This window comes from Zootoca vivipara, chromosome 2, assembly GCF_963506605.1.
Source record: "Zootoca vivipara chromosome 2, rZooViv1.1, whole genome shotgun sequence".
NCBI lineage: Eukaryota > Metazoa > Chordata > Lepidosauria > Squamata > Lacertidae > Zootoca > Zootoca vivipara.
In genome coordinates, this window is record NC_083277.1 from 57,895,171 (window position 1) to 57,907,419 (window position 12,249).

The following is a 12,249-nucleotide window of genomic DNA, read 5'->3' on the forward strand; positions in this document are numbered from 1 at the left end:
TATTTAATTTATTGTTGCTGCACCTCTACTGCCAGGGAGGAGGGAGAGGCGCTTGAGGTAAAATAACTTGGCTGGCCTTAGATACTATGCGCCATTTACTGTAAAAGGAAGCTCGACACTGCTGCAGCACATGAGGCAAGAATACAGGCTGTAGCTTTGAATCTATGTGTACGTCGCTGATTTAGTGTCATCTATATGACATCTTCCTCATCCAAGTGGCATTCTGCTCGCTTGGTTCAGTAAACTTGTTCTTTCCCCAACCAGAAAATGCAAAAAGTAAAATAAAAAATCCACGGTACTATCAACCTCAATTTGGTCCAAACCAAGGTGTCAGGCGCAGTGCAGCACTGTGTTGTCAGTGGTTGGTATGTTCCTTTTCAGCAGCTCCCATTTCCACCTATTTCCTTTTTCTTCTTTATTTACTTTCTGGTCACAATTGTGTTGTTGATAACACATGCATCGTTGCATTGGTTAGCCAATTAAGCACAAAAATCGTGTTAAGAATCCTTTCTCGGTTCAGTCCACAAGTGATAGCATTGAACAACTTGCTGGATTGCGTTTCAGCAGCTTCATGTTTCATTCTCCTTTTGAAGTTTCTTTGCTCCAGGATGGCCACTCTAAGAGTCACTTACAGAGACTGTCCTCAAATGCTGAAATGTTGGTCCACTATTTATTTATTTTTAAAATGTTGCCATTTGTGATGCTAGATTTCTTCCCATCTGTTCTTTTGCACAGAGACTGACCTGCTTGCCTTCTGTAGAATGCAGAAGAACATTGCTTGCCATGGCAATTATAAGAACAGGAACAGGTAAATAAACCCCTAATTACATTATTAGCTGCTCTAATGGTGTTGCCAGAGTAAACACATGGAGACAGAATTAGCATCTGGGTCTGCTACAAGAGCTGGTCCCTGTGTTCATATGTCACATGGCCTGTTGTTGCTGGCAAGTAGTTCTTTTAGATCAGGGGACCGGGGTGCCAACTTGAATAAAATATTATGCCCCGCCTTGCATAATCGATCACATGATGCAGTGCACACACACCATTTGAATGTCCATCAACTTTGTGGGGGCCTGGTCCCCTCAAATATTTTATTGTGGGGGCCGAAGTCCCCACGGCCCCTAGGACTTGGCACCTCTGCAGGGGACTGTATATAAGCAGTGTTCGAAATTCCCATTGTTCTTGGTGCATTTTGCGACAGGGAATTTCATTAGCACGAGCAGTTTCTGAGCTCTGGGCACAGTACTGTGCCTAAGATTTCAGATTAAAACTGCAGAATGGAAGGAAATAGAACCTTTTTCTACCTCTTCACTTCCAGCTACTCTCTTAAGAATGGATAAGAGACCTTCTTAAGAATACTAGGGGGTGGGCAGGGGAAGGAATAGACCATGTGAAAGATGAACATAATATTTTAGCTACAGTTTGTTCATTTTCAGCTTTGTATTCTTGTTATTTAAAAAAGTGCACCTAGACATCCTGTTGTTGCTGCCATAACCTAAGTTTAAGGTGCCATTTAGCTCCTAGCTTTCATATCTTGGTTTCTAACACGGTATATAAGCAAGTACAGGCTTCCCACCTCAGGCCTGTGAGAGGAAAGTGTCATTTTCTAGAATGGGCTGCAGATCATCAATTATACATTTGAGCGGTTTCAGCTAAGAACTGTCAGAGATAAGAACTGGTGTCCTGGCATTTTCTCTCCTGGGTTTTATATTAAGTTATTCCTATGTCTGCCCTTGTTGTTCTGATTTACCTCTTCATTGGGTGGGGATCGTAGTTAGAGGGACACCTGATTTAAAAAAAAGAATCTTGTGCATCTGAACAGATGCAATTGTATCATAGGCCTTGACTGTATATAGTGGATTTTGTGGTATGCTCTGGGTGAAAGCTGAAAGCATGTAGGGATGTATAGTGATCAATATAAGGTGGTGCTTATATGTCCACCAGGAAATTACACTGCAGTGTCCAAAAAGTTAACCTTTTGCATGGACTGATCAAGGGTGAGGTTGATGATAAAGTGAAAGCTATTGAAGTTCTGGTGGAATCACTAAGCATTCTCCTGTCTAGATCAGGCATCCCCAAACTTCGGCCCTCCAGATGTTTTTGGCCTACAACTCCCATGATCCCTAGCTAGCAGGACCAGTGGTCAGGGATGGTGGGAATTGTAGTCTCAAAACATCTGGAGGGCCGAGTTTGAGGAAGCCTGATTTGTAGTCACACATTCTCCCATGGCAAATGCACCTCATTTAGGGTTTTTGTCTTGGCCCTCAAAACCAACCCCCTCCTGTTTAGTGATTTCCTTGGTTTTTATTTTCGTCTTTTGTTTAGTTATTTGAAGAACCTTGTGTGCTCTTTCCGTGACTGTCCTTAAAGAGCACAAGTCATATAACAATGTCCTGTTTCAAAATCCAGCAAGTTACACCCCTGTCTTGGAACAAGGAGAGGGGTCAACAGAGGAAGGCTAAGATGCAAATAGACCATGTGAAAGATGAACATAATATTTTAGCTACAGTTTGTTCATTTTCAGCTTTGTATTCTTGTTATTTAAAAAAGTGCACCTAGACATCCTATTCCCTACAGGATGTTCCCTACAGGATACAGACCCAGTTCCCTAGCTGAAGCTAAAAACCAGGGGCTGCTATTCCAATCTTTCTGTTTTGAGCACTCTCTTTTACATGTTTGTCATCTAACAGCTCTGGGCAGCTTCTTCCTCCTTAACTGAAAGGGTTTTTATTTTGTTACTTTATTACCACCAATTTGGTCTTCCAAATTCTACTTAGCTTGCCTGTTGGCAGATTTCTATTTGATTAGCCTAAGTGTTCAGGCTCTATTATGCTGTTGCTTTGCTGCCTAAAGAATGTGACACTAACTGTATCATTTCATCTCTTATTACATAATCCTCTTACTGGAGAAATTCTCTCACAACACTAAATATGAGTGTGCTCTGTTTTCAGAAATACAGCACAGCATTTATTTCTCTCTGTGTGTATGTTAGCACAAATATTGTGTACCATGTTTTGCCCACCACAATGCGCAAATCCTATCACACTTACCTGAGAGAGTAAGACCCATTGAACCAAATGGGGCTCATTTCTGAGTTGACATGCAGGAATCCATTGTTAGTTGAATCAAATTCCGTCTCCTTTTGCTGCTTCTATAATTAACTGTGACAAAGCACAATCTCCTTTTGAATCTAGAAATTGTATCCATGTCATGACCTGAATTGACATTTAAGCCTGCTGGTAACTGAAGTTGCCCATAATACATGCTTTTGCTGCCTCTCCCAATTTCTTTATGTACTGTGCTAACATTCAGTTGCTGTCAACCTTAGCATGGGCCAACTTAGAGAAGCATTAGTTGATTGGTTGTGTGGGTTTTACTCAATTAAATTTGTGGATGAGCAAAGCAGCAATTTTGAAGCAAAAAACATGATTTGTTTGTAGATGCATCTTAGAGACATGCCTTTTTATGAAGAAGACTGCACCTGGAGCCATCACTGAAACGTTTAAGCAAGTTCTTGTGTTTTTTTATGGGTTGGATTCAGGCTAAATCATTCTCTGAGTAAACCCATTGAAGTCAACAGGACACAAATAATTACCAACTCAACTTCCATTGGTTTCAATAGCATGCCTGCCTAGATCCAACCCAATAAATCCAACGAACTCCTGCTGCCTATGGATCATGGGAGGTAGTGTTTTTTAAATCGATCATTCGTACAGAATTTGGGTAGCTAACAATTAAGGAAATAGCAGACTGCACTCAGTTAAAGTATATTTTAAAACTTGCTATGATGCCTACTGAGCAATAATAGCTTTGTAACACAGAGTGGCCCTCTATGCACTGACTGCAAGTAATAAGAATAAGAAAAAAGTTACGGTAGATAAAGGTTGGTGGGACAGTGACCCATTCACCCAAATGCACCAGCCTCCACTGTCCTTACTCACATACCTCTAGATTCAGAGGATTAACAAAGGCTGCCTCTGCAGAAGATAAAGCTGCTCTTGCATTGACACTCATTGCTCAGTAACAGCACCCAACAAGGGGCCTCCTATACCACAGTTACCCAGTGCCCCTCATCAAACACACAAAGATATCATAGTTTTGTTGAAGTACCTGGGCTCTTGATACTAGAGCTACCGGTAGTTATGACCAGACATCCTGCTGCTCACTTTGTCAGTTGCCATGAATGGGATAGTGCTGTGGTAGCTGCAGCTCTGAGTTGCAAGAGCAAGCCTGATATCATCTCTTATTACAGAGGCTAATCCCAGGAAGCAACCTCATCGACTTTCAAGTCAGCTCTGCTACATCCTTAAGAGTCATACAAGCTGCTTCAGAACAGGAAGCAGGCACTGCAATCCTTTTAATTCAGCAGCTCCTGCTCGCAGCAGAGGCCAGCCCATTAGCACCAGGCTGCAGGGAGGTCTGAAGGACTGGTGGTGAAGTCTGGCAGCAGCAGATTAGACAGATCAGTGGTGGCTGTTGCCCATTGGGTCAGGAGGGGAAAGCAACAGCAGGTGGAACCAGAGTCAATGACAGACAGAGTCAGCTAATTTTGCCCCCATCTCTTTCTTGCTGAGTTTAATAAAGGACAGCACTGAGTCTAAGGAGGAAGGAATTGGCATGCACCGCTACCTCCTAGACTGGTTTGTAAGGAAGCAGGCAGGAAAGTGGGGGCTCACTAAGGGCAGACCGAGGCTGGAGGGGCAGTGCTGCATCTGCCTTAACAGACCAAACTCTACTGCATAGAATCATAGAATCGGAAGAGACCACAAGGGCCATCCAGTCCAACCCCCTGCCAAGCAGGAAACACCATCAAAGCATTCTTGACATATGCCTGTCAAACCTCTGCTTAAAGACCTCCAAAGGAGGAGACTCCACCACACTCCTTGGTAGCAAATTCCACTGCCGAACAGCTCTTACTGTCAGGAAGTTCTTCCTAATGTTTAGGTGGAATCTTCTTTCTTGAAGTTTGAATCCATTGCTCCGTGTCCGCTTCTCTGGAGCAGCCGAAAACAATCTTTCTCCCTCCTCCATATGACATCCTTTTATATATTTGAACATGGCTATCATATCACCCCTTAACCTTCTCTTCTCCAGGCTAAACATACCCAGCTCCCTAAGCCGTTCCTCATAAGGCATCGTTTCCAGGCCTTTGACCATTTTGGTTGCCCTCTTCTGGACACGTTCCAGCTTGTCAGTATCCTTGAACTGTGGTGCCCAGAACTGGACACAGTACTCCAGGTGAGGTCTGACCAGAGCAGAATACAGTGGTACTATTACTTCCCTAGATCTAGATGCTATACCCCTATTGATGCAGCCCAGAATTGCATTGGCTTTTTTAGCTGCTGCATCACACTGCTGACTCATGTCAAGTTTGTGGTCTACCAAGACTTCTAGATCCTTTTCACATGTACTGTTCTCAAGCCAGGTGTCTCCCATCCTGTATTTGTGCCTTTCATTTTTTTTGCCCAAGTGTAGTACTTTACATTTCTCCTTGTTAAAATTCATCTTGTTTGCTTTGGCCCAGTTGTCTAATCTGTTAAGGTCATTTTAAAGTGTGATCCTGTTCTCTGGGGTATTAGCCACCCCTCCTAGTTTGGTGTCATCTGCAAACTTGCTCAGGATGCCCTCAAGCCCATCATCCAAGTCATTGATAAAGATGTTGAATAAAGACTGGGCCCAAGACAGAACCCTGTGGCACCCCACTAGTCACTACTTTCCAGGATGAGGAGGAGCCATTGATGAGCACCCTTTGGGTTCGGTCAGTCAGCCAGTTACAAATCCACTGAATGGTAGCATTGTCTAGCCCGCATTTTACCAGCTTCTTTACAAGAATATCACGGGGCACCTTGTCAAAGGCCTTGCTGAAATCAAGATAGGCTACATCCACAGCGTTCCCTTCATCTACCAGGCTTGTAATTCTGTCAAAAAATGAGATCCGATTAGTCTGACATGACTTATTTTTCAGAAACCCATGCTGACTTTTAGTGATCACAGAGTTTCTTTCTAGGTGCTCACAGACTGTTTGGTTAATGATCTGCTCTAGAATCTTTCCTGGTATTGATGTCAGGCTGACTGGGCGGTAATTGTTTGGGTCCTCTTGCCCTCCTCCAGTCTGCTGGAACTTCGCCTGTTCTCCAGGAATCTTTACTGCAGACCCTGGGCATAGTGAAGGGAGGTGCAGGGTGCAACTGCCCCCCTCAACCAAGTAAAACAATAGAAATACTTAACTGACCAATCACGTTGGTCCTGCCCCCACTAACAAAATCCTGGCTACGCCCATGCTGCGGACTATAAACCACCTAAAAACTACCGCAATACAAGTATTTATACTAGAACTGACTCTTAAGTCTTCCTGCATTTAGCAAATGCATAGTTGCTCATATGAAAAAACTGAGCATGGGTAGGCCACTCTTTCTACATTTCCCCTTATGGGGGCAGCAGATGTCAGCCTTCCTTCCATGAAAACCAGGGTGATCCAAGCAATCCATTTGTTTTATTCAGAAATCTGAAAGGCTAGGAAGGATCCAACTACTGGGGGGGGGAAGAGAATTTGCAATTGGTATTTTTTGACTCTCAAAATCTTTAGGTTTCCAGACATGCCACTATCTCAGTTTCAAAAAAGATCCCAACCATGTGTCGGCATGTAAGAACAGCAGGCTTGTGTGCAAATGGCACACTTGGTAATGAAGTTCAGTTCCAGGCAAACCCTCTCAGCACAAAGGAAGGGAAAGATGGATGTTGACACCAAGACTGGGTGGTTTCCCCCAAAGTTTCAACTCAGGACCAAAAAAATTACAACCTGTTTAGCCTCAATTCTTTAATAATGTTGAGAGCCAAATTATGGGAGCATTATGCCAATGCCATGCTATATCCACCCATCCTGCTTCCCCAGAGATCATGCCGACTTCAAAGGTCTATTGTAGTGGTTTCACACCACAAATTTGTTCTTCATGAGGGAGCCACTCTTGGTGGCAGTGTCTGCATGAGCCTGATAACCAATCACCATTTTGGAAGACAGGCCCAGGCGTTCCTTGTAAACACGCCTGAAAGAGAGAAAAAAATACCGTAATTAAGTTGTACTCCAGACAGCTGGCTATCTTAGCTCATCTCTCTTTTGTCTCTTTTGTAGTGTGTACGCACATATCATCCATTTCCACCAAGAGTCCTTTCCCTAGGCTGTTATAGACACCTACAAACTCATTGCATAGCTGGCATTCCTCATGCATAAAGGTTTCAAACTCTTAACACACACACACACACACACCCCTTAGTAATTCTATTTGTGTTTAATTATACAAACACGCTCTGCCTTACATAATGTGGTTGGCATTAGCCCTCCTGTGTGTTGCTCAGCATTTCACACACATATCTCAACAAAGGGAACTGTCTGTCAGCTACCCAATATGTATTACGCCATCTCGGTTCTCTGCCTCCTGGGTCCAGATTGCGATCTTGTCCCCCTTAGCACGGATGTTGATGACTGCCCCACAGACATCTTCACTGTAGTCATCAAACATCTCTCCAATCAGGCACAGCAGCTACACAGAAGAGGAAAACCCATGAAGCAAACAGGGAACCAGATGCAAACTACTGCTTGATGTACCATGGTTAAATACAGTGGGGAATATTTCTTGCCTCATAAGGGTCTTTAAGCTGTTTTCCTGCCCAAAGACAAGAGCTACACTACTCGGGAAGGATCAGAATAGCTGGCTCAGCTCAGAAATCCAGCAGGCATCAGAGGAATTGGGGATTGTGTGTTTGAGTGAGGGGGGGGGGGGAAGGAAAGTTCATCCGAGCAGATAAATGCCATACATCCTTTCCTCTTCCCCTTCATCTCATGCTGCCATGTGTTGCAAGTTGCCTGAACACAATAAGCCATCCTTCACCAACCTGACATTCTCCATATGCTTTGGACTACCAATCAGTGTTCAAAACGTCCATTGTTCTAGGCGCATTTTGTGACAGGGAATTTCATTAGTGTGAGCCGTTTCTGAGCTCTGGGTGCAGAATTCAGATTAAAACTGCAGAATGAAAGAAAAGGAAGACCTTTTTCTGCCTCCCTACTTCCAGCTACTCTCTGCAGACAGGAGAAGAGACCCTCTTAAGAATATTAGAGGGGTGGGCAGGGGGAAACCATGTGAAAAATGAAAACAATACTTTAGCTGCAGTTAGTTTGTATTCCTGTTATAAAAAAGTGTGCCTAGATATTCCGTTGTTGCACCCATAACCTAGGTTTAAGGTGCCATTTAGCTCCTAGATTTCATATCTCAGTTCCTAACACTGCTACCAATCCCATCAGCCCCAGCCAGCAGAACAGGTGATGGGAGTTGGTAGTTCAAAACACCTGGAGAGCAGAAGGCGGGCAAAGACCTTGGCTGAGAAGGGGAACTAACGAAGGAGGGTCACTTTGGGGAGCAGCTCCCGCCTGCCCGAGAAAGAATGGGAAGTGCTCTATGCCCAACCCAGAAACATGGCCAGAAAGCAGGGCAAATGCTACATTTCATAAAGGAGAAGCACCCACACAGCGTTCTGCCTACTTACAGTCTCCAGCCAGAAACGGTCAAGCTCTGCATGCCGCTGCTGCTTGGACAATGTGATAAGCCAACGCCCACCGCGCTTATTCCGGTTATCTTCCCACATCGGCTCAATGCCATCCTGCAGGAAATGCAGGATCTCAGTATATACAGCTCTTACACATACACACAAAAAACTACACGAAGTTGCAAGGCTTTCTTAGTCCACCACAATGCACTAGATCCACAGCAACAAGCCACGTGTAGCCCTGTGGTGTGTGGGAAATCCCATACAGCAAGAGACCCCAAGACTACCACTTGAGAGCCTGTTTCCCTCCCTACAGGAGGTACAGAGTGTTAACAAAACAGGAATAACCAGCAAGACTTACCTTGAAAAGGGAATAGTCGCAGCCTGATGTCAACTTGCTGGCCAGTTGGATGTTGCTATACAGCCTGCAGTCTCAAGGAGGGAAGATAGACATGTCAGGAGAACAGAATGGGTGGACTTGCATAAGGAACCTGCTGCTCCTGATGTTAATGCAAGGTATATTGCGTGAACAGCCCCAAAGCAGGTGGCCCTTGGAAACTGCCTTGAGAGGAGTTTCCACTAAATCCAGGCAAATACCACAGGAAACTATGGTTCATTCGGAGCTCCCCGCAGCACACATCTCTCTCAACCACTTTTAACATTCAAGTGCTGCTTAGGACTTGTTTAGCCCGCAGGTACAAGTACCGGAACATGGTTTTCAAAAGTGAATGGATTGGTATGGAGAACCCAGGTCCCATCATCCCTGACCATGCCAGCTGGGTCTGATGGGAGTGAGGAGTCCAGCAACATCCACAGGGCCACAATATTTATTCCCCACTGTTGGTTGAATCCCACAATGGCCTTCCTTCTTCTGGCGAGGCTGTTCCAGGGACTCTAGCTGTCAGAGGAAGGACTGGAATGCACTCACGCCCAGAAGTCTTCCACGGTGTCGAATTTGGTGATAAGCCGCAAGTTATCCTGCCAGGTCTTACTCTTGTCATTTTTGAAGAACCAAAGGGCCCACCTACGGAGATGAACGGAAGGCAAAATTAAGCCACTAGCTATGCACATACACTCCCCTGTGTGAGGCTCTATGTACACACAAAACACCCAGCACATCTTGCCACGTGTGAATGCTACCTGTTTGGACTGGAAGGTGCTATGTCACACTCTTCTCATTTCACATTTAATTAGACCTACTGTAATAAGGCAACCTTAAGGTGGGATGTGGGTTGCACTGATAAACAATGTGGTTTTGTAAACCACTCTGATTATTATTTTTTGTATGAACAGCAGTATATAAATATCTGTATAAATAAGTAAAACAAATATTTTCTTGAACTTCTCCAGAGACACAGATGCAGGTTCTCTCTCCTTCTCCCAGTGCAAGGGAATATAATATAGGAGTGGTTTCAAGAGATGAATGGTAGGAAATTCAGGACAGAAGAATGGAATAACTTCTTTACATAATACATAGGATTTGCTGCCATAAGAGGTGATGGCTACCAACTTGGACAGCTTTAAAAGGGGACTAGGCAGATCCATGGATGATAAGGTGATTGATGGTGACTACTCATGATGGCTCCGTATACCTCCAGTATCAGAAGCAGTATGTGCCCCTTGAAAATCATCTGCTAGGCAACAACAGAAGGAGGATGCGGTTGCCTCCATGCTCAACTTATGGGCTTCTCTATAGGCATCTTAGTTAACTAGTGTGGGAAACAAGATTCTGAACTAGACGGGCCTTTCATATGATCCAGTAGGACTCTTTAAGAGCATTCCCCACTCCTCCCTCCTTTGAAAAGGAGGAAGCAAGAACAGGGTGAAAGTAAATGATTTTTTCATGTTTAACAGTGATTTATGGAAGCACGCAGTAGCATTGGAAGTGTTCCTTGAATCCAAAAATAGCAAGGATTTCTTGGCGATGAGTATCTGCTGTATCATAGCACAGCTCCCTTGACCACATTTGGTTGCACCTTGCCAGGATCTTTTTGGTTAGCAGCCATCAATAAGCAGTGGGAAAGTGAGCCTTAACATTATTGCACTGGAGGGGAGATCTGGACACACTGGGAGATCCAAGCATTTTGGCATTCTGCTAGCATTACGCCTCTGATTACCAGTTGCTGGGAATCACAGGTAGGTCGAATGCTGTGGTGCTCGTGCCCAGCTTGCAGGCTTCCCACAGGCATCTGGTCAACCACCGTGAAAACAAGCTGCTGGACCAGATGGGCCATTGACCCGATGTACTTACCTGTTCTGCAGGGGGTGCTTGCTGAAGCATTCCACAGCCTCCTCTCCTCTCCTGGCCTTGTGCATCCACTGCTCCTCATGAGGGCTTGCCTGATGTTTGGATAAGTGGACAATTCATTACAACAGGCACTACAGGCTCCTTGTACACATTCACCCCCAGGCAGGTGGTCCCCTGTACAGGCTACAACTGGCTGGACAAACAGCAAAGCCAGATAAGTTGGTGGAGCTATGTGTTTTGTTTGAGCTCTTGTTCTCTCTTAGGGACAGCAATAAAAGCTGGGAAATTATTATTTTTCCATCTGAAACACACTGCTATAAATAGAGGAAATTCATGTTACATATATTGTCTGTGTTTTGCCAAGAATTCAGAAAGTGAGTGTATTCTCACACAGCTTTCTGGGAAAAAAGCTTCACAAGAGAAAGAGGAGCTGCTCCCAGCTTTATTCTGGCTTCAGGGAGGAACATAGCCAGCTTCCCTAGGGCCCAGTACAGTAAATGGTTGACAGTACCTGGGGCAAAGGGATCAAAACCCTACACATAAAAGGACAGGCCACCAGCTGCCTCCTCCTCCTTCGGCCTGCTCTAGGGTACAGGACAGAGCGTTCAAAAGGGCACTTGTTTGCTGCTTGATAAACAGGATCAGAGAGATCAAGTGCTGCTGATGTTATTTTCTGCCTCTTCCACACACGTTCAGACTTGTCAATATCCTTCTTAAATTGTGATGCCCAGAACTGGACACAGTCCCCCAGGTGTGGTCTTACCAAGGCAGAGTAGAACAGGACTATTACTTCCCTTGATCCGGACACTATACTTCTGCTGATGCAGCCTAGAAGAGCACCAGCTATTTTTTTGCTGCTGCATCACACTGTTGACTCATGTTAAGTTTGTAGTCTACTGAGACACATAGATCCTTTTCACATGTACTACTGGCAATCTCCATGGAAAAGATGGTTGTGTGGGAAGGAATAAAATAGGGAAGGTCTGGGTCCAACTTTGAAACATTTATTACACTAATCTAAGGGTATTTTGCCCATTACCAACTATTTTGTGCTTATGATTACCTTTTAAAACCCGAAATGGTTTAGGATACCTTAGGCATCACCTCCCATCTCATTCCTGTCTGTCCCCCAGAATCAGAAAGGAGAGGTCATTCTCTGTGTCTCCTGCCTAAGGTGAAGGCACAGCTGAGCGGAATAAGGAATGACCTTCTTAGTGGTTGCAGCCATATCATAGAATTGTAGACTTGGAAGGGAGCATGAAGGTCATCTGGTCCAACTCCTTGCAATGCAGGAATCTTTTGCCCAACGTGGGGCTCAAACCCACAACCCTGAGATTAAGAGTCTCATGCTCTACTGACTGAGCTACAGGTATGAAGGGTTGTTGGCCACCTCCCCTACTGTTTTTCACCAGTTACTGAAGATATTTTAATTTTGGCAGGCTTTTATGAGGCACATATAT

At 44.5% G+C, this 12,249-nt stretch overlaps 1 protein-coding gene across 1 annotated transcript; it reads right to left on the minus strand.

The window, feature by feature from the left end:
* Positions 1-6,928: 6,928 nt before the first annotated feature.
* On the minus strand, positions 6,929-11,890 carry LOC132591647 (eukaryotic translation initiation factor 4E-like). Its single transcript, XM_060271037.1, has 7 exons — positions 11,882-11,890; positions 10,793-10,881; positions 9,470-9,565; positions 8,903-8,966; positions 8,542-8,655; positions 7,399-7,538; positions 6,929-7,043 (listed from the first exon to the last, which is right to left on the minus strand). Exons 1-7 carry the CDS (start codon positions 11,888-11,890, stop codon positions 6,929-6,931), a joined length of 627 nt encoding a protein of 208 aa, XP_060127020.1.
* Between the last annotated feature and the right edge of the window lie 359 nt (positions 11,891-12,249).

Excerpts from the sequence above, each read along its gene's own strand:
- LOC132591647 (XM_060271037.1), bottom strand. Across the intron at positions 9,566-10,792 it reads AAGCACCCCCTGCAGAACAG|GTGGGCCCTTTGGTTCTTCA; the intron begins GTAAGTACATCG and ends TCATCTCCGTAG. Across the intron at positions 8,967-9,469 it reads ACCGTGGAAGACTTCTGGGC|GCTGTATAGCAACATCCAAC; the intron begins GTGAGTGCATTC and ends TTGAGACTGCAG.